At 36.4% G+C, this 23,694-nt stretch overlaps 1 protein-coding gene across 2 annotated transcripts in view; it reads left to right on the forward strand.

Annotated features, from left to right (window-relative positions):
• sema3e (sema domain, immunoglobulin domain (Ig), short basic domain, secreted, (semaphorin) 3E) overlaps positions 1 to 23,694 on the forward strand; it is a 46,981-nt gene that overhangs the window by 16,448 nt on the left and 6,839 nt on the right. The window contains exons 2-14 of one of the 2 annotated variants that reach the window (XM_084124375.1): positions 2,951 to 3,111; positions 4,440 to 4,499; positions 4,654 to 4,773; positions 12,807 to 12,903; positions 13,744 to 13,860; positions 17,404 to 17,546; positions 17,991 to 18,105; positions 20,034 to 20,103; positions 20,195 to 20,339; positions 21,116 to 21,338; positions 22,153 to 22,244; positions 22,334 to 22,375; positions 22,716 to 22,882. In XM_084124375.1, coding sequence (XP_083980501.1) covers positions 2,951 to 3,111; positions 4,440 to 4,499; positions 4,654 to 4,773; positions 12,807 to 12,903; positions 13,744 to 13,860; positions 17,404 to 17,546; positions 17,991 to 18,105; positions 20,034 to 20,103; positions 20,195 to 20,339; positions 21,116 to 21,338; positions 22,153 to 22,244; positions 22,334 to 22,375; positions 22,716 to 22,882 — 1,552 coding nt within the window. The remainder of the gene's footprint in view (positions 1 to 2,950; positions 3,112 to 4,439; positions 4,500 to 4,653; positions 4,774 to 12,806; positions 12,904 to 13,743; positions 13,861 to 17,403; positions 17,547 to 17,990; positions 18,106 to 20,033; positions 20,104 to 20,194; positions 20,340 to 21,115; positions 21,339 to 22,152; positions 22,245 to 22,333; positions 22,376 to 22,715; positions 22,883 to 23,694) is intronic. The other variant, XM_084124376.1, reaches the window with a different exon arrangement.

Here is a 23,694-nt window from a genome sequence, read left to right on the forward strand (position 1 = left end):
TGTGACTTTTTATCTCACAATTTCGAGTTTACATCTCGCAATTCTGACTTTATTTCTCAGAATTGCGAGATATAAATTCAGGACTGCGTGAAATAAAGTCGCAATTGCGTGTTATAAAGTCAGAATTGCGAGATATAAAGTCAGAATTGCGTGAAATAAGTCGCAATTGCTTCTTATAAAGTCAGAATTGCAAGATATAAAGTCAGAACTGCGTGAAATAAAGTCGCAATTGCGAGAAATAAAGTCAGAATTGCAAAATATAAAGTCAGAATTGTGTGAAATAAAGTCGCAATTGCTTCTTATAAAGTCTAAGTGAATTATTATTTAACCTTTACATTATTTGTTAACCCATGTTATTAATATAAACTACACAATAGTACGAGCTGAACTGTTGCTTCATTTATCCAATTTAGAAAAAGTGCTAATTTGGAATTCCACCATGGAAAAAGTGGGCCGGTCTTGGGCCTGAAACTCCCGGGCTGAAAAGTGGCCCCACTCCGGCCCTGATATGACTCAAACTGTATACCCTTCTGAAGTGATATTATAGCTTTGTGTGATGAAAACAGTACAATTTAAATCATCATTCAATGATGATCTTCCCTTCCAGTGAGCTACAGTATTAACAATTTCAGTATGTTTCATAATGGCTTCATGATTCTTTTATTGTGCTTTTTGGAGATGACAGCCTTAGTCCTTGAAACGCTTTCATTATATTAAAAAGAGTGGGCAAGATATTCCCGAAAAATACACATTAATGAAAGAAAGAATGTTATAGGGGTTTGGAAATTACATTTAAAACGAGTAAACAATGGTAGAATGAATCATTTTCTGCTGAATTGTTCCTTTTAATATATTTATCTTAAAAAAAAACAAAGATTTATTTATTTATTAATTTATTTATTGTCAATGTGTCATTGTACTCAACCAGCATCCAATGGTATATGTGTGTGTGTATCCACTTATTGATGGATCTGCTTGCATCTGCATGCGTGTTGGGACTGGGAGGCTGCCATTTTGCAGTTTAAAGCAACCAGAGACCATTTAAAATGAAAAACACATTTTGTCATTGGGTGTGTATGACTGGAGGGCCAACTCACACACGCTGAATAAATCAGAAGGTCAAGACCATTACGACGGCAACTCCCTATGGAGCAACCCAACACACACGCAAACGCACTCAGAAAATCTGTCATAAGTCATTGACACTGCATACATTGATTAATCATATAATCCAATTTCTCTCATATCACGATTCACTGAAGCAGTGCATCTTTGTCTAATTTTGGTCATATATGTGGTCCGTTTAATCCTGTTCCAGCTGCCTGACTTCACTCTGTGGTGAAAAGAAATGCATCATAGCCGAGAGATAGGAGTCATGCGCTGTAGTTCAAATTTAAGGGGCAGAAAGTATTTACAATTTTACAAAAAAATAAAATTAAAATTAAAGCTGCACAATTCTGGATAAATTGAGAATTTACTTAAAAAAATAAATAAAAAAAAAATAAAAAAATTGGGATCACGATTCTCCCATGATTCTGAATAGACAACTAAACAAAATAACATGTAATTTTATTAGAGGTTCTGACAAAATGTTAATTGCTGCAGTCTATTAAAAAATAATAATAATTTGAATGTTTGAATGAATGATTCAATGACTCATAAAGACTTAACTTGTTTGATTACTGAATGAATCCTTTTTTTAAAGAATCTCTTGAATGAATGATTCAATGACAAATCAATTTTTAACTGTCACTTGTCGCCACCTACTGGTGTAATTCTGTAATTAATACAGTCTTTATTTATAGTGCCAAGTTACTTTCAAAAGGTGATTTTCTCTATTTTGAACGCTACCGTAGACATCGTTTATATCCGAACTATAAACTTTTATCCCAGTACCTCTGTGATAATAAGAATTGTAACACAGAAATATTGATACTGTGTGTTTGAAAAGACTGTTTGTGAGGCTGTTTCATACCTAAATATGACAACTGCTCTCTCTTGGTCAGAACCATAGACTGTAAAAAAAGTTCAGAACGCAGATCTGAATGTTCGTTCTGATAATACGTGTCAAAAAGTTTATTAGTCATAGAGCCGAATCGCTGTCATTTAGGAATAAGATTGCGTGGGTGCATGAATCGAGATCGAGATCTTTTTCACAAATTGATCAAATTATGGTAGAGAGAGACGTTTATAATTTTACAAAAAAAGTATTTTAAATAAGAACATTTCCTTTGATTCATCCGAATCCTGAAAAAAGGTATTGTGGTTTCTACAAAATATTAAGCAGCACAACTGTTTTCAACACTGATAATAATAAAACGTTTCTTGAGCACCAAATCAGCATATTAGAATGATTTCTGAAGGATCATGTGACTCTGAAGACTGGAGTAATGATGCTGAAATTCAGCTTTGTCATAACAGTAATTGTCATAACAGGAATAAATTACTTATTTAAATGTATTAAAATAGAAAGCAGTTATTTGAAATTGTAATAGTATTTTACAATTTTGATGTTTTATTGTATTTTTAATCAAATAAATTCAGCTTTGGTGAGCATAAGAGACTTTTTTCAAAAACATTTAAAAATCTTACCGACCCCAAACTTTTAAACGGTAGTGTACATCCTCTTATAGATACGGAAAACCCTCAAATCATTCAGGCTGGTTTGTGAACTGGATCAACCAATTCATTGAAAATAATTAATTCACAAAATGGCCTGTGAGCTGGGGCAAGTGTCTCGATTATTAGTGAATAACAAATACCTTTTCCTCACACAAAACAATCTGCTTTTTAGAAGTCTTGGATTCTTGTGCACATGGTGCTTTTATTGTGCTTTTTTGTCCATTTGAGGAAATTCAGCTTCAAATTCCAAAGTACTAAATTGTTTGGAGCAATTGGATATGAATGGTGTGGCAAATCATGTGGACTTTCTAATTGTTTGTGTTTTTAGATTTATGGGAGTTGAACAGGACGTGGCTGTTCCAGGCCGGAGAGGGGCGTCTGCCGCACTACAGTATGTTACTGGATGAGACCCAGGAAAGGCTAATCGTCGGTGGAAAAGACATCCTGTACTCTCTAAATCTGGAGCGCATCACTGCCACTCACAAAGAGGTACATGCATTTGCAATGTTCTTAGGATTTGGCCAACATGTCTGTCCAGCATTGTCATCTGTGTGTGTTGTGGTACAGTATATCAGCTCATTTGGCTCTTGCAAGTCATTTTACGTCTGTTCTAAAAAAGTCTCAGCATAACTACACACATACTTATTAAATAAATAAATTCAGCACTCATGCAAATAGAACCCAGAGATGGATTGCAACCATCTGCTCCCCTTCAATTCATGGACATTCACAAATCCTTGTGCTCGTTGTTGCACTGAAACTGTTAATTATGGTTTAATTTATTTGCACTTATTTTCGTGGATGCAGCATCACGTAAAAAGCAGACATTTTTGGTTTTCAATTTCATTGTAGAAATACAAACACAGGTGTATGTGTACATTCATTCCAAACTAAAGTGTCTGATCGCATATGAATGTCGCATTTTAGCCCCTAGTGGCTTTCGCATGGAACTTTCAAAATGGTTGTGAAACAACTGTTACCCTTCATGGTAAAATTAATGAATATACTGTGTCCACACAAACTAAATGACCACTGATTTGTTTGAAAGAGAAGAATAGTAGGTTTTCTAGGGCTAACCAACATAAATAATTATGTAAGAATTATAAAACAATCATTACGGGCATAAGCATTCATAACCGCACATTTTACAGAAATAATGTTTACAATTATTTAGTGCAAAAATCTCGGCCATTTTTACTTCACGCTCATAGTTTTAATAAGAATACATCACGTCAGTCAGGCAGTACACTTCTGAACCACAAATCAGATCTGAAAATACGCAAATGATTTGTTAATCCACACAACTCCCATACTACTTTCAATTGCAATTGAATGACTTCTGATATGTCATTTGCTGAAATGTAAAGTCAGCTTTACTGAGATAAAGTAAATAGTATACAGCTGATCATGTGATCCCAGTATGGCAGCCATCATGAGGTTGGACCATATGCATACATTTTTATGAGTCTTCATGTCATGTAATTTGTATGTATGTATGTATTGTATGTATTGTATGTATTGTATGTTATGTATGTTATGGACTTGAAAAAGTCTGTTTTATAATTATAATAATTCAACTGTAGTGGACTTGGAATTTACGAAATTGACGCTTTATCCAAAATGACATTTTATCAGTTCATGCGTTCCCTGGGAATCAAAGCCATGACCCTGTAATGAAGGAACAAAGAAAGTTTAAACTTGTATTTTTCATGCAACCACAGGTCAAAAATATATGTGACAGTATTTAGTCAAGTAGAGCATGAGCATTTCTGTGCCAGAACATTACCAGAACCAATCTGCCTGTCTCTCTGTTTTAGATTCACTGGGCGAGCTCTGATGAGCAGGTGGGGGATTGTTTAATGCAGGGCAGAGAGAAGGTAAATCTGTTATACATCCTGTATATGTGATACAGTGGTATCCTGTTACATGACTACAATGTTTGATGAAATGTGTTAAAAAACATTCTTAAAGCTTCTTTTCTTTTCTTTTCCTCTCTTTATATTTATCTTTCTTTTTGTCCCTCTTTCTTAGCCGGAGTGTGCAAATTACATTAAGCTGGTGCAGCATTATAACAGCACCCACCTGTTAGCATGTGGAACTGGAGCCTTCAGCCCAGTGTGTGCCTATATCAGAGTGGGTCAGGGAACACAGGTAAATCTTATATACTATGTTTTTCAAAGACAGAAGGTGAACAAACACAATACCATTGGCATGTTTTGAAACCATAATATGAGTCACAGTTGTTGACAACAAAGTTTCAGAGATGCCTCAGTGGCCACAGCGTCTTTAAAGGATTTTATTGTATCGGAAGCAGACTGAGGTCGCTGAAAATGCTACGGTGTCACTTTGTCCTTCTGTCCACTTTCTGACTTGTATTCCAGAAAAAATGCTTTGAGGAGTTCCTGTTTGTCTTCTGAGGAATGTGTTGTAGTGACTCACAGATGAATTGTGTCCAGTGTTGTGCTGTTGTTTGTCACCAGAGACCGTACTGGAAACTACCCCTGTAGTCTGCGACTGTCACTCTGCTGTTTTCTACACATGGTGGAGTCCTGCAGAGACTTCTGCGATAATTGAAACCAGTCAGAGTGGTAACAAGTTAAAGCATTTAACATCTCAAGACACTAAAACATTGGTCTTGTTTTGAGATCTGAAATCTTTGATTGTAAAAAGATCCAGATGCTGTGCGTCACCGTGAATTTTAGGAGCACGTTTCTGTTAGGAGGGCTGTTTGATAACACGATGGCTGGTTTTCAGCTTGCTTGAAATTCACAGTTTGCAGTTGGAAGGAAAGAAATACTTAAACGCATATGGAATTGTATTATCATTTAAGGAATGTTAAAAATCTGGTGGTTTAGAGAGGCAGAGAATAAAGAATGTGACCTACATTTTCACTGCTGTGTGTGTAACAGAGGTCAGCTAGTAAGAGCAGTGAGGTAAACCTCACTCCCCTGATCCCAAGAGGCGCACTAGTAACTGTCGTTAGAGACCGAGGTCATTAGCGTCCTTATTAGCGCCCCCCGCTTCCCAGGCTAGACGTCGGTTGTGCAAGTAAACGTCACTCCCCTGATCTCAAGAGGCGCACTAGTGACTGACGGTAGAGACTGCGGTCTTTTGCGTCCTTGTTAGTGCACCCACCTCCCAGGCTGGAGATGCCAGTTCGAGTCCCCCTCAGAGCGGGGCGAGTAGGGAACGGAGGGGTTACATGCGGAAAAGTTCAAGGTTCATGAGGATAATCTGTTAATATTAATACAACAATATCGTTATAATATTGTTCATTTGTACTTTGTTGTCTTTTTAACAACATTCAGCCCCAAACTAAATTACGTGAACTCTTGGATGTGCAGTTCAACCGGAGAGGTTCACGGCTACTTGCATGCCAACAAACTGGGAACTATTGTAAGCAGGCGGTATACAGCAGGTGGAAATCCAAAGGGTGTAGCAATAGCAAATACTATTCCTCATTCGCAACGCAGAATGTCCACAAGAGGCGGTACCAAAGATGACGCATCCCAAGCAACCGAACCACCCTCTTTTTATTCTCCTAAAACAGGCACTAATAGGTTCACAGATTTGCATTACACTGGCCAATCGCAAGGGGGGTTAAGCCTCACCCTGCTACACTCTTACAGTTAATAATATAAAAGTAATACTAAAATAACACTGATCCAAAGATCCTTAATTTAATAAAATATCTTATTCAACCTTTCAAACTTTAAGGCAATAAAAAATATTTTCATTAGCATCTTCATTTGTTTGCGGAGGTTTTAAATTTGTTGATGGCTGTTAAACTTTGTCATTGCGAAAAAACATTTAGTGCATCTAATCTGTCTTTCTATTGGCTGTATATAAAAATCAACGCTTATTTGTATAGGCTATACATTACGTTTATTTGTATATACACTACACTTTTTACATCCTATTTTTGTATGCTAAACATTCACATGCTGACATTTTGCTCATGCAAGTGTTGTGGGTTTGAGTCTCGATCACATGCCCCCTTTTTCTCTCTCTTCCCAAAAATTTCCTGTCATTATCTCCATACCTCCACTATCTCTCTAATGAGGCAAAATCACATCAATACTTATGTAAAAGTGACAAAGTCAGCGCTTTGTTTCTGAAGCGACTTTAACACTCTTCAACAGCCTGGTCTCCAGAGAGACAGACAGAGTTTGTTTTAGTGTGTGTGATGGGAAGTTTTATCATTCTCACTCTGTTAAAATCTCCAACCAAACATCCAGACAAGCAAAAACAAACATCTTCATCCTCCCAGGAGAGCCCCAGTCAAATTACGGAGCGGCTAATCACAGAGAAGTGAGGTTTATTTGAAGGAACAGGCTAAAGAAAAGAGCAAAACGAGACGTTTATTTGAAGGAAACTGAGAATCTGGATTCTTTCCTGTGCCACATTGTGGCAGTCAGCCTTCAGACTTTCTTTCCCTCTACTTCTCAATCTTTGGAGGGTTTCAGGACAGAGAATTCTGAAAGTGGAGGAGTATAATTTGAAATGGGAGAAGTATCATTCGTACACTTTGGGCGTTTAATGGCGTTCTGGCTCATAAACATAGCATTTAACTTGAAAACATGACTGATGGATACATTTTGATAGAATACTGTACCTACATATAGGCAAGGTTGTAAACTCAAGGGCTCTGTGCATCACTGTCCATTAAAAAAAAATTTTTTTTATTCTTTTATAATTTTCTAATATGTATTTATAGTATAGTTTTTGTCTATGGTCACGTTATGTCTTCCTTTCATTCTATTTTGTTGCATGTGTACTGCTTCATTTTTCTGACGGATTTGTGTGTGTGTTTAAATGTTCGTGCAAAAAAGCATGTCTAATTAATTAAAATCATGAAATGTACACAATTTAACATCAATTTATTTAAAGTTTAACACAAATTATACTTTTAGGGCCATATGAAATGCATTTAACTTTTGTTTCAAATTTTGTTTTATTTTTCTTAAATTCCATTTTTTCGGGATTTTAATAATAAAAAAGCATGTCTAGTTAATCGGATAAAAAAGCAAAAACTTGTGGACTTTTGAAATGAAATTGTGTGTTTTATTTTTGCTGGATTTATGATTAATACAAATCTATTATAAAAACAGTGGTAATCAAATGAAGGCATAAAACAGTAAGTGTTATTTAATCTTTTAAGATGTAAACAAATTAAATTTAACAACTTTTTTTTTTTTTTAATATATATATTTTTGGCAGACAAAGTGCTAAACAACAGATGTTTACTGCTAAAATTAAAACGGAAGAAAATTTGAGATTTATTCCTTAAAAAATAAAGTTGTAATTAATTGTATTATTATTATTACTTTGAAAAGTACATTCTACTGTACATTAGTAATAGGCCTATATTTCTGTCACAATTTCTTAATTAAACCGAACTTCTATTTTGACAGGTTGTCGTTACTCATGGAGACATTTGAGTTTCTGTGTGTGTATATGATATTTTTCTTAAGTAAAATGGTGAAATGCTTATGAAGTGACTCTCAGAGCAGCTCTGGAGATGTCAATTGTCCTCATATATAAAGAGATGGCAGACGTCGAAAACACCATGAGCCACTGTGCTTGAGTATGTGCAGTAGATGAAACCTTGTGATTTGTTCACACAGAGATACTCAGACCATGCATACTTCATATTTAAATAGTCTTTTTTGGTTTAATATTCACAGACTAGTCCATTTCGCGATTTGATTAGGTGTACAACCCTACATTTGATTTATTCATCCATGACATTTTTAGTTCAGATTTAGTTCCATCTGCGTTTTCCACATCACGTAAATCATAGGTCCCTAGAATTCCCGCTTTTTATCCCAACCAGGTTCAGAGATCAGAACTCATGGCTGGGAATAGTAGTTCTGGCTCCCTGACCCTCCGGTAGAGGTGAAGGAGAGAGCCATGGGCGTTATGGGAGCCACAGGCTGGAGATCAGAGAGGGTTTAATTAGAGGAGACAGTCTTCAGCGGGGTGCCTGATAACTCCAGCACTGAGCTGCAGGCCGCCAGCACACGCCTCAGTCTGGAACATCTACACCCTAAACACTTAATGAGATGCATACGTGGCACATATGCATCTGTGCACATAAAAGATGGGCTTTGCATTCATATATACACACTACGACGAAGATGGATACAGATACCTGCACAATTATACACGCACTCGGCCCTGGAGCGCTGGGATGACATGATGCAGATGTAGCTGATGACAGGAAAGACTGATAAAGCTACAGAGACACAGACCAGAAGCGTAGAGAGAGCGGGTGAGAGGAGCGTACACACGTACATGCAGGCGAACGCCCCTGCACACATTCCTTGGGATTCTAAGGATTCTAAGCACCGTTTCGGCCCTTTGCGCCCATACACACATCACCTGACACATCACAGCACACCGTTCCCTCTTACCGTCTTCTCTTTCACCAAAACCTTGCGTTTTCTCATGGGCTTTACACATACTTATACTGTGTACTAATGCACCCACATCATACCTCAATAACACCTTGCCCGAATAAACACACAAAACTCTGTTTCAAAACCTGTTGAGCGTCATAATATAATATAATATAATATAATATAATATAATATAATATAATATAATATAATATAATATAATATAATATAATAAATGTTTTGCATGTTAATCACAGTTAAATGAAAAGTTATTATAGGTCAAATTTAGATTAGCATTTAGCAGACACTTATGCTAAACAACTTACTGTAAATTACATTTCACGAGTTCACACTTACATCGATTAAACAGAGTAACAATTATGCGTATTTCGCGTGATGACCGGGGGAAGGGCTCAGAGCTCTGAATTTTTGCCCGAACCTAGAGTACTCCTCCCGTTGTTGTAAGAGTATTTAGGACTAGAAGTGAGGAGATGGGGTGGTGGAGGGATGCTGTTAAACTGTCACCGAACAGAGGTAAGTTTGCTGTATATATACACCTCTTGACTCGTTGATTGGGTTAATTAACAGAGTGTGCTCCACTCGTGTCTAATTAGGTTTGATTATCTGAATGTGCTCCACATGTGTTTAATTAGGTTTAATTATTTGAACGTGCTCCTCCCGAACTTTGGTGATAAAACATCATTCAATTTGATCAGTTCTTGGTTTTTCTGGGAATAGAACCTATGGTCTTCCCATTGATGGTGCCATGGTGTTTAAGCTACAGGAAGTTGTTTAAATAATTTAAAGGGGTCATCGGATGCCCATTTTCCACAAGTTGGTATGATTGTTTAGGGTCTTCATGTAAAGTTTGTAACATACTTTGGTTAAAATTCCTCAATGATTGTGTAAAACAATACCCTTATTACCTCCTCAAAAACAGCTCTGTTCACAGCGACCCGTTTCGGTGCATGTCTCTTTAAATGATAATGAGCAACTGCTCACCCCACCCCTCTCTTCCATGGGGGGTGTCGACAAAAGACACACAAAGTGCTGCCATGACAACCTGCCTTGGTGGACAGTATACAGATGGCTGAGGGCGGAAATATGCTAATACGGGACAGTCCGTCAGTGGTCGTGGGCGGAGCATGAAATGACATCATATTGCTCAGAAATCCAAACGGCTTGATTGATTATTGAGTGTTTAGGCTTTTTGAGGATTTAAAAAAAGGAGTGAATGGATTTTTTCATTGTATGGTGGTTGTGTCCACACACTGCAAAGACACATTTATATGCAAACACCATATAAAAGTGAATTTTGCATCCGATGACCCCTTTAAGTTCTTCTTTGACACATTTTAGTACATCTTTATATGTAATTTCAGAATAACTTGTATTGTGTTTTAAATATGGTTAAGGTTTACTGCTGAATGTACCGACAAGCATTTGTGGTAAACTAAAATATACTTGAAACATGTATTTAAACATATTTGTAATTAAGGGAAATGTAGCTTGTGGTAATGGGGGACGTAATTTGTAGGGCCGTGGTTTGTATTACTGTGGTACGCAGTCGGACACTGTGTTCACACAGATTTCTGAAAACAATTAAAAATGCTGTATTATGCATGCCAGGCCAGTAGTTGGCGATGTCACTTTGTAAAGAAAAACTAGGCATCTATAGACTGAATACGTAATGCACGTTTTCCCAAATTCGCGTTTTTGTAGTTTACACAGACAATAACGGTATCGATTTCAAAAACTTGCACTTTCAGCCCCTTTTCAAAACAAGTTTGCGTTTTGAGGCCCCTGAAACGCTGTTGTCATGTACTGTAAATGAACGGTCAACACACATACGTTTTAGTTGAAAACGGTGTCGTGTCAACTCAATGTCTAGGGAGAATACAATCATGCTTAAAAGGCATAAGCAGCTCACTTGGTTTTTGGACCAGACCTTCACATACTAGTAATTCCACCAACACTCATTTTCGGTATTCTGCAGCTGTCCGTTTCAGGTGATCTCTCACCTAACATTTCAACCCTCCTAACTATACACAACACGATCGCTAAACCTCATTCAAATCTGAACCATGTGTCCACCCACAAGGTGTGCATGTGAGTTTGTGTTTGCACTTTCCATGACTTAATCAGCCTTAAGGTGTGCTGATTATCATGTGAATCTCGAACTATTTCATCTCATCTATGCCACGGACGTTACTTCAGGCACATCATCTGCTTAAACAAGCAGATATGCTCACGTACAACCACGTGTGTTGGCCACAAGGGCTGATGCTATCGGACTGGTAATCACAAGACTGTGTTAAGTAAGATTTGCACATTTACAAAGGGCCTTACGGCCCCTCTGCATATACCCTATGTAGACCACAGCCAACCTTTGTGATTTATACCCATAATTCTCCCATGTAACAGCAACGCTTCATAAATTGAACATGAAGTTATGGGTTTGGCTAAGGATTTATTTCCATTCCAGTTTTGAATGAAGTTCGAGGAGCAAATGATCGGAAAAAACGTCTACCTGTTGAAAGAGTAGAAGAATGATCTAAAGACAGGAAATGATGGATGGACTGGTGTTACATGTCTGGTGTTTGTTTCTCCAGGATCACACGGTGTGAGAACATAAATCAAGCTTGTGAAAGCCTGTCCTGCGACACATGTTGCACAGCTAATACCGTCACCTTCTGGTTAAAGTGAGATTTGCAGTAACAGTAGAGAAAGTGATTCTTCAAAGGGCTTTTCATGTGAGGAAGGACTTAGATGTGTGCTTTTGAATCTCATTTTACCCTCCATTGCTTCACCTGGATGGTATATTTCCCCTGAGATTGCAGGAATATGCAGTGAAGGCCTGTGTGTTTTATGATGAAAAACCACTGAAATATACAACGATACTGATGTGTTAATGCATTATATTCAGTGATACAAGTCGCCCGAAGGCTGACTGATAGTTTACAGTGTTTTTTTATTCTTCTTGCTGCAATTCTCAGAACTGTAGTGTCAGGTTTCTGTTTTGTCTACCCTTCTGAAGATGCTAGCTTAGACCAGCATGTCTTTCCTTGCTGTTCGCCAGCAAAACTACTGGAGCTAGTCAGCCAGCATGATCTTTCTGTTGAAGCTGGTTTACCAACTCTTGCTGGTTATGTTTTTAGAATCTAGAGGGGATGCCAGCAGCTAAAAAAAAAATACAATATATGCTGGTATATACACACACACACACACACACACACATTGGATTGTGTATGTATGTAATTTGACAAAAGTTTCTTCCAGATGGAGATACTTTAATTTTTGCGTTAAATGATTATTATCTATTTATGTAATATTTTGGAAACATAATACACTAAGGTTCAAAGGTTTGGGGTCAGTAAGATTTTTTTTTTTATTAATGTTTATTCAGCAAAAATGCATTAAACTGATTCAATTGATACATTTTTGATCAAATACAAAAAATCTTTTTGATAAATTGATGAAGTTTTCAACATTGATAATAAACATGTTTCTTGATCACGAAATTAGCATATTAGAATGATTTCTGAAGGATCATGTGACACTGACAACTGGAGTAATGGCTGATGAAAATTCATCTTTGCCATCACAGAGATAAAATACATTTTAAAATATATTAAAATGGAAATCTTGTACACATTTTTTTTTTGTCTTCCTTCAAAATCATAAAAATCTTACTTATGCCTTTTATATTTATATTTAGCATTTTGTAAAAATTACCAAGCTAGTCCACATAAGTTGCTAAACGTGTGTGTGTGTGTGTTCCAGCAGGAGCGAGAGTTCAGGCTGGAGTCTGATCACATAGAGAGTGGCAAAGGAAGATGCCCATTCCATCCCAACAGCCCTTCGGCATCCACTGTGTACCGTAAGCATTCATCTATTCTTGCAGTTTCAGTCTACTTCAGTCCTCCATCTTTAAAACTCTCAGTCTTTGCCCTCCTTTCATTTACAGCCATGTCTTTATTTATCTGTAGCTCCCCCCTTCTCCTTTTCAGCGTGATGTTCAGAATGTGTGTATTCTTGAGTTTTGAAAGGAAAGGGAGTGCATTTTGAGCCATGGGCCACTGAGCACAAAAGCTCTTCATAACACACTTCAGCTCGAATCCTTTAAAGCACTCATTCACATGGCAACAGGGATCTGATTTAGAGATGAATTTGATGACTTCCTTTCTCACAGCAGCTGCAGACTTTATTCAGCTGAGCTTTTTAATTTAGTCTCTCCCAGTCGGCACCAACATCAGGATCGTTCTTTATAAAGAATGTTTAGATGCTAAATTGATATTGCCCTGTAGATCATGACTTCTTGACTTACTGCAGGATTTATGACTCACACTGAAGGCAATTATTTACCAGTGTCTGCAGTGCCACCTAGTGGTATCTCGATGTATGTCAAACAGAATACCAAAACTATTATCCATTAGTATTTAGGGATACAACTATTGTCAGTAAATGTTGAGGTATAGGCCTGCTATTGTAAAATGTCATGTGAAATCATAGCATAACTAAACTGATTTAAGACTGATATTTATTATTATTTACACTGGAACTGTTAAATAACTGCTTAAATAATACTAATAATAATAATAATAATAATAATAATAATAACTTCAGCTTTACATATTAAATACAACAAGACATTATTTATTTCATTCCATGACACTGATTTTTTTTTTCTTCTCTCTTTTAATTCATGTTTGATTGACAGGAGGGGAGTTGTTTGTGGGCCTGTACACTGATTATTGGGAGAATGATGCCGCTCTGTATCGTCTAGGCAACCACAGCTTCATTAGGACAGAAGTGGGTGACAGACAGCAGCTGAATGGTGAGAGAAAACCAAAACTTAACTTAGAAATCCCTGTTGAAAATACAAGCATGGATAATGGTTGCCTGGTGTCCTCAATATTTATTTATTTTTAAACTAGAAAATCCAGCAAGACTTCTTTGGTCAACCGGCATCACCAGAAAGGCCATGCTGGTTGACAACCATTACAAGCCACATATTATTTTAAAGCTACAATCTGTAATTTTTTCACCACTAGGGGTCACTAACCTCTTCAAAACAATAACAAAGGCGTAGATTGATGACACAGTAAATGAGGGTGGAATCATGGTTACTATGGCAGTTCAAGCGGAAACCAGGGATAACGCGGATATTATGTCACTGACAGGCGACAAGTGATAAGGGACGGATACCATTTAAAAATGTGAATTTCTCTGAATTTACAAATTCTTGGAAACTTTTAGCATAATGTAAGTACACAATTGAAATAAATATATAACACTGTGCAAGTAATTTTTGGATATTTTAATATTTTTTTTTTTACATATTGTATCTTTAACTGCAAAAGGCACAATATGTAAGATTTTTCCAGTAAAATACAAAAACCACTAGGTCAGTGTGATATGTTTTGTTCACTTTGTTCACTTAGGCTACATTATCCCAAATGTTTCCAACAATGTTTTAAATCCTGAGAAATTCGCAGTTTTAATTAGCATAATGTAATTATGATTAGATTAATTAGATTTAACTGGAAAGGGTCATAGCACTTGCATATTGTTGTCCTATTGTTAGTTTAACTGATTCTGTTGTTCTCATTTGTAAGTCACTTTGGATAAAAGCGTCTGCTAAATGAATAAATGTAAATGTCATGTCCGTGTTATCCTCGGTTTCCACTTTTACTGCCATAGAAACCATGACAACACAGTGAGTCTCATGAAAAAATGTGGAAGAAGTAATTGTAGAGTCTAGTACGTTGTTTCGCACAGCTGTTATGGACCACGATTATTCGTTACCGTTTGCAGCAGGTTCTGTCACCAAAGATAACTCCAAGAAGCGTAAACATACGGGTGAATCAAATGGCCCAATTAGAGGTTGGGACAAGAGGAGGAATAAAATAAGGATCAGTTTCGGTATGGCATTTCCTAGATGGAGAGAGCCTATGAAAGTAAATGGCAGTGTAATTTAATCTTAGTATTTTTTGTGAATCCCGTTGGATTGATTTCCATCGGGACTGTAGGTGAAGACGTCAACTCCCATCATTTTACGCTCCTTCACAGCGTAATAAAGCTATGCCTTTGTTATTGTTTTGAATATGCGACTGCTAGTGGCGAAAATTACATACTGTGCCTTTAATAGTTACGTACACCAGGGGTTTTCATCCTTTTATGCCTGGATTTTGGACTGTCCCAGACGAAATATGACCAATCTTTGTGATTTGTGTGGTCGTGGCCGTATGTGTGTGTGTGTGTGTATATATATACACACACACACACACATAATATATAATATACAATAAAGTATATATAATAAGATATAATATACACATAAAATATAATATACACATAAAATAATATATAATATACGTATACACAAAACCATTATATAAACACAAACTTTTATGTTAGACTCGATTAATTGCGATTAATCGATTTGACAGCACTATTAATTTTATTTGTATTTATTGTATTTACTACAAATTTCACAACAAAAATAAACTATATTAAAGCTATATGAATTGGCAATGAATTTTTTTATTATAAAACTGATAAGTTAATTCATATTTGTTGGGAATTTCTTTTTTTAAACAAAGAACAATTTTTTTTTTTACTGCCAACAATACAAAAAGATTTAAGAGTGATGTACAGGCTGCCCTGTGTGTGGTTTAGATGGGCCTGTGGCATCCTGCTGTGAGCTGGTTTAATGTTTCTCTTCGCTGTATATCTCCTCCTGCAGACATACGGGAGCTCTGGCCTTCAGCCCAGATCGCTACAACTGAGCCCAATGAAAGTGATGCTTTCACCATGCGTATCACTGTAGCAAAGCTTGTGCCCTCGTCGTGGGTGCAGTTAGCACATCAGCTCCATGCCAAAAGATAGATTCAGAATGGTGTACTACAATACTGCTACTACTACTATGTTTGCTATAATGTGCACAAGTGTTCTGCATAGATGGAATACATGCTTGATCTTCGACAATTTCCAGAATGTGCATTTAAGTACAGATAGTTTCGTATTTTAAATTCTAATTGGATGATTCATGAATTTTATTTTCAAAATATTTGATATAATGCAAAATATTCAATACAATAACTGGATGCTACTTATTGAATTGGACATGCAATGTAGTAAATACTATATGAAACATATCATTGCATACTATTCTGTTTCACATTCTATGTTTGCACAGTATGCAGAAATAAGTATGCTAGTATTCATTCTGAAGATTGTGCATTCTTAGACAGATGATGAGTCTGTGCTAAGAATACAGTATCGTCTCACACTTCTCACATGTGATTCAGACCCCTGCTGTGATGCATTAATCATACAGAGAGAGCGAGGTGTTTGACATATACCATCCATCTCTGTGAGACCTATTCACATCCATTCAGACATAATAAAACCTGGTCAAATACTATCACACCCTGAGGTCATCTGCTTGACAACATACAAATGCTTAAAGCAGAGCATAGAGCACAAAACCATGGAGACTTTTACGTTTCCTGTGTGCACCCGATAGTCTGAGGTTGAGGTCTGTTCATGTTTTGAATGGTGTTAACTGGTGTTAAGTGTTCTCGCTTCTGACTCACGGAGCGCTGAAGATCTAATCCCACTCACTCACACAATGCTGTAGCGGCCCGACATGCAGATCACACTGCATAATAAGATTGGAATATATAGGACAAACAAATTTAATTTGTTTAGAGCAAAAATACAGTAACATTGTGAAATATCATAACAATTTAAAGTTACTGTTTTGTCTTGCAAAATATAATTTGTTCCTGATGTCAAAGCTGAATTTTTGATAGGGTTGGGAGCAGGCTTCACTCTATGTTTTTTTAGATTTTCAGAGTGCTGGCCTTATATAACACATATGAAACAAAGTAAAGAGGCCGCACTATGCATATAAAACGTTTATTTTGCACAAACGCGTTTTGGCGTGTGCCTTCTTCAGTGTGAAAAGCTGAATTTTTATCATCATTACTCCAGTCTTCAGGGCCACATGTTCCTTCATTAGCAATTATTAGCACTACTATATAATAAATAATATAATAATAATAAATATTTCTTGAGCAGCAAATCAGCATATTAGACTGATTTCTGAAGGATCATGTGACACTGAAGACTGGAGTAATGATGCTGGAAAAAATAACCTTTGCATCACAGGAATAAATGACATTTTAGGATATCTTACAATAGTAATATTCTGAAATATTTTTACAATTTATACTTTTCTGTTTTTACTGTATTTTTGATTAAATAACTGACTTCTTACAAAAACATTTAAAAAAAATCCAAACTTTTGAATGGTAGTGTATGTTTCTATGTAATTCTATTCTTTTGTACTTGTTTTTCTTCTCTCCCATAGAGCCCAAGTTTGTGGGTTCAGCAGTGATCCCTGACAATGATGATCCTGCTGACGATAAGGTCTACTACTTCTTCACGGAACGAGTGGCCAACATGGAGGGTGGAAACAAAGCTGTATACACCAGAGTGGGCAGAGTCTGTGCGGTACGGCACGTGGATGCCAAAAAACATGCTTGCTTATCTCTTTCAATCAAGCTTGTTCAGCATTCAAAATTGTAACCTATAATAGTTACATAAGGCTTTCTTTTTATCATTCTCAATAGCCCCTGGCCAGACTCCCTTTACTCATGACATCAAATACAACAGAGAGGGAAAATAGAAGCAGCTTTCTCTGGCAAAACATTATTACGTAATAAATTGCTTGCAAATATTTTAGTAAAAATACTTTTTTGAATGGCCGTCAGTGGAGAAAGATGCTTTTTACTACTATAATGGGGCAATATTTTACCGGCGGCATACATTTCTGAAGCTATCCAACCAAGCGTTGACCATTTACTTTAGTCTTTGTCAAAATGTTGCGCTGCAAGATAGCACCACCCACAGGTCAGGTGAAATAAAGTGTCTTTTTTATCTCTTCCCCTCTATCAGAATGACCAGGGTGGTCAGAGAATGCTGGTAAACAGATGGAGCTCTTTCCTGAAGACTCGTTTGATCTGCTCAGTGGCTGGACCCAACGGCATTGACACACACTTTGATGAGCTCGGTAGGGGACGTTCTACTTTCTGTCTTCCTCTCTGGTGGTCTTTTTCATGCCTGTCTTAAAACATGGATGTATTCACCTTGTACCTCATCATGGAATTTTGGCCAGTAATTATAAACACATGCATAGCATAAACATATATGCCTGATATGGGATGATACCTATTTTGTTCACTTTCACTCCACACGAAAACTTTGTAGATTGTGTATGATGCAAAGAAAATATTACACTGGTATGCCAATGCTAGGACACACTAAAATTGTGTTTTTGATGTAACCATTTGAATATATAGCTTACCGTTTAAGCTAAGTAGATTAAAAATCTAATGCATTTAATAACTTTGTCTTTGCATTCCTTAGTGTATTTATACAACTGAAAAAGAAGAATTTCTCAAACCTGTCTTATTCTGTAGTACAATAAATAGTTTGTAATGCCCATAAAGCTCGCATATATACTTACATAAAATCAACCGGATACAGTATGTCATCTAGTTAACTTTGACATATATGGGACACAATACCCTCATCTTGAATACTATATAGTAAAGATAGAATGCAACTTTTTATTTAGCTCTTGTCTTGGTAATATACAGAGGAAGTCAATGTCATGCTCTGAGCAGTAGCCTATCTGTAAAGCATCGACTGATGCATCAAGATGAGCCGCTTGAACAAAATAGGCACAATAGCACTGAAAGAAGAGATAAAAAAAGAACTGCAGTTTTAGTTTCGGTGATGAGCTGTTTCTTCCAGCTCAGGGATTCTATTCATCAGATGCCTCAGAGCAAAACTGCTGATAAATCAGTTTTTTTGCTTTTTCACATTTTGCCTTTTGCTAGAGATTTCATCAAGTATCCATCTGTCCACCCGGATGAATTTGCAATAGATCTCCATGTCTTCACAGTATTTATCACATTGAGTATATGCCAGCTGTGACAATTCAAATCTGTTTCACCAGCTGTGTTGCTTAACTCTCGCCAAACTTTGTAATCTGAAGAAGGATCTCGCTGATGACTGCTTTGACTTTCAGATTATAGCTCATTTGTTTCTTCACTGACATCCTATTAATAACTAATCTGTTCCAAAGATCACCAGAGATGTAAAGTACAAGTTTTCCTTATGTTTATTATTTAATAATGAAAGATGTGCTGATTGGGTTTGATAATAAGTGTAAAGAAACAGGAAAGCAGCTTTATATTATTAATCTTCAATTAATTTTAGCTCCACATACATAAGTGTAAATTCTCTAATCATCTTTTTTTTCATCCCCACCGTGCCTTTTATTTGTATTGTTGGATTATTTATTGTTTTAGCATATATTATAATTGAGTTTGTTCAATGCTTATAAAACATCAGAGAACCGTGAACTATGAATGCGTTTTTAAATGATTGAAATATATTAACCCTTAAATGCATGATTGTTTCGCCAATCATTATTGCATATTCTGGTCTTTAGTGACCCGGATCTATATCTAACACAGATGGATCTGTACCTGTCGCGATAATATAAAACTCTCCTGATATTAAAGTAAAAATTACAGAAGAATAAAATAAAGCATATTTTGTTAACTTTTGGAGCTTGGAAGGGTTTAGTTTGAGCAGATGTTTTATACCATCATCACTGTCATCATCAGAGCCCATTTCCCAGTACATTCATTCGTGACCTCAAAAATATTTTCCAAACTATAATTTCCAACCTCTTCAAAATCAATATTTTGATCGCTGACAGCTTCTTCACCAGATCCACAATCAAGTGACACTAATATCTGATTGCATTCAGTACTTGTTCTGCAGTAAATCGCCGAGTCAGTTTTGCTGATGATAATTCCTATTCTTTTGTTTTTTGCCTGTGGTAACTATGAGTGAAACGTCACTTACTAAAAATATACTTACATTTATGTATGCATTTATGTGCATTTTTACGTGTTGTTTTAGAGGATGTGTTTGTGCTGCGGAAGAGAGATGAGAAAAATCCAGAGATCTTTGGTCTTTTCAGCACCACCAGGTGGGTGAGGTCACATGTATCATTCTTATGTTCTGTGTATTTGAATGAACAGCAGTCTGGACACTCATCTGCATCTGTTTTTTCCCCTCAGTGCTGTGTTTAAAGGATACGCAGTGTGCATGTATAACATGGAAGACATCCGTGCAGTATTTAATGGGCCTTTTGCACACCGGGAACGGTCTGACCACCACTGGAAGGTGTACGATGGCAGTGTCCCATACCCGCGACCTGGATCGGTGAGTTTTATTAGCTTGTATATTGGGTCGCTTTGTGTCATAATATTTTTGTTATATCAGAAATCCCCATGTACAAAATGTCACGATGTGTTGCGTTTACACCTCTGACACGTGCTGCCGTTTGGTAGCCCACTTGAGTGAATGTTGAATTTTGGATCTTATTTCTTCAGACACACAGAATCTCTCATGGCAGATAAGTCTATTTTCAGCATGACTGTGCACATCACTGTTCTCCTCAAGCGTGTCATGCCAATTCTTTAACGTTAATGCCTGAAACCAAGTACTTGCAGCATTGCCGTGGTCTGAATTATAATTATATCTGATACGTGCTGATTAATGTCCTTCTCTGGCTATTTATCTCTAGCAAGATAAGAGTCAGATTGGTTTCCAATAGTTAGTAATGGCCTGTAATTCACAGGCATTTTCTATGGTGTATTATGTCTTGTCTCATATTGAAGGATCAGGGTTTTTCCGTTGTTCACATCTCAAAATTAGTCTCATTTCTTTTGTTTTCATGTGCAGGTATTCTTGGAAAAAGTATATGGGGAAAAAAGTATGTCTCAGACAGCTGACCTTTTAAAAGGCAATTTAGTGGTTTGAGTCATGCACTGCTGAGTTTCTGATTAGTCTCTTGTTCTAAAAGGTTATAGCTGTGAGAAGCAGGGCAGCTATTCTCAAATCAGGAGAAACAAAATAAAAGACCCAAATGGCGTTCGTGACTTGGCGAACTGTGTTTATGAGCATATTCATATTCACAGCCTTTTTGTGTCTCGCAGTGTGCCAGTAAGATAAATGGAGGCCAGTTCTCCAGTTCTAAGGCATACCCGGACGAGGTTCTACGTTTTGCACGTTCCCATCCCCTCATGTTCCAGGCAGTGCAGCCCGTTCACAGGCGGCCCATTCTGCTGGACACCGAAGGAGGACGTAAACTCACACAGCTGGCGGTGGACCGGGTGGAAGCTGAGGATGGACACTACAATGTTCTCTTCATTGGGACTGGTACTCAATTTTAGTACCTATTTTATCATATAGACTTTATGCAATGACTGTTGCTTGTGTCATACTAAATATGTGCTTGCTTTTTAGAGGAACATCACAGTATACCTTTACTTACCTTGATCTCTAGTCTACAAACCCCCAGAAATCAAAATTGGTGCTTTGTGAATTTAAGGCCAACTATATGTTACTGTATGTATTGCTAAGAAGTTGACAATTATCTTTTAGCAGATGTACACTACAATTCAAAAGTTTGTGGTCAGATTTGTTTTTGTTGAAGAAGTCAATGCCTTGATTCAGAATTCTGCATTAGATTAATCAAAAGTGACAGTAAAGATTTTTTTTAATGTTACAAAATATTTTCATTTCAAATAAATGCTGTTCTTTTTTACTTTCTATTCATGAAAGAATCCTGAAAAAATGGATCTAGAACTTTTTTCAACATTGATAATAATCAAAAATGTTTCTTGAGCAGCAAATCAAGGTATTATAATGATTTCTGAAGGATCATGTGACACTGAAGACTGGAGTAATGATGCTGAAAATTCAGCTTTGCCATCACAGAAATAAATTCAATTTTAAATGAATATTTCAATAGAAAAACAGTTGTTTGAAATAGTAATAGTTTACAATATTACTTTTACTTTGTTTTTGATAAAAGAAATGCAGCCTTGATGAGCATAAGAGACTAAAAACATTACAAAAATGTCTCTGATAAACATATCCAGGGCTTATTATAGAGCAATAATATAAAAATATTACATAAAATGTATTTTTTCAGTAAATAATTCAAGTTCGATTTCTCTCTTGAACTCAGATAAATCTGTGGTATTAAAAATGATCACAATCTACAACAAAGAAGCCGGCACAGTTGAAGAGGTTCTTCTGGAGGAATTGCAGGTTTTCAAGGTAATCAAAAGTCATTTTTATCTTTATATTAAAACCATTTCATTTCTCTTAGAAACAATCTTCACACTAAAGGCTTTTTCTCATTCTAGGTCCCTGTTCCTATTACAGAGATCCTTGTCTCTACCAAAAGGGTAAGACTCATAGACACTGTAGTTTTCCACCTGGAGATGGTGGTATTGAGTAAACTTTTCATGCATGACTGATTACCATTACAGTCTTGATACCTGTAGCAAATTCAACATTCATAACAAAACAGATGCTTTGTAGTTAATTATAATGCTGACAATCATTACGATCAAATATGAGCTTCTTTTGGGTTACTGTAATATATTAAATTATTTAGAATACACACAAATGATGCCCACTTCAGTAGAATGATCTTCATCATTATGCTAATGTGGTGATTTGGACATAATGGCTTTCATCACACGTAACAAAGCTGTTGACAGCAGTGTGTTTGTATCTCCATAGCAACAGCTGTACGTGGGCTCTGAGCTGGGTGTAACACAGATTCGTGTGCACCAGTGTGGGCTTTACGGATCTGCCTGCGCAGACTGCTGTCTGGCCAGAGACCCCTACTGTGCCTGGGATGGGTTCACATGTTCCCGCTACTACCCCGCTGGCCTGTATACCAAAAGGTACCATTTCAGTCAGATGTATAGAAAATTGCATAGCTTATATTTAGTCAAGTTAGATTTGTTAGTATAGCACTTTTCACAGTACGTATTGTTCCAAAGCTGCTTTACAGAAAATAAAGGCTTAATACCCCAAGGTGATCAGCCTGAGGCAAGGAAAAACTCCCTAAGATATTTAGGTAGGATGTGAAATAAACCAAGCAGGCACATAGAATGGACCCAAAAAGTATGTATATATTTATGTTGCCCTCAAAACTGATAGATATTAAAAATCTGAGACCAAAAATGACACTAGAACTTTTCTCAGAACTAAATTCACTTTATTTGCAGTTTATAAATATAAATTATTTATAATTTTTGGCTAATTATTTTGGCTATTTATAAATTTATTAATAGCCATTATTTGCAGTGACTTAACCAACTGGTCTCAAAAGTCATTGTTAATGGATATATGGTGCTAGTTCTCAAGTTCACCCAGTTGTCCATCATTAACTATGCACAGCCAGAAAGTGTCCAAATACCCCATTTTGAACAGTATATCTTTTATTATTGGAAACCTAACTCAACTATGTTGTGAAACGTTTCTTGAAAAGTGTTTGTGCCATTTTTCTTAAAAAAAAAAAAAAAAAAAATGCTGCTTGTTTTGAAATTTTGTTAGTAATACAATGACATTCAGACATTAATATATATATTTTTTGAAAAGTTTTAATGAGTTTTAATGATTGAATCTAATGTTGTTCATGGTGGAATTAACTATAAGCCTATGCAAATGTAATGGAATAATATAAAAACATAAATATAATGTAAAATGAATT

This window comes from Abramis brama, assembly GCF_963993115.1.
Source record: "Abramis brama genome assembly, chromosome: 9".
Taxonomy (NCBI): Eukaryota; Metazoa; Chordata; class Actinopteri; order Cypriniformes; family Leuciscidae; genus Abramis; species Abramis brama.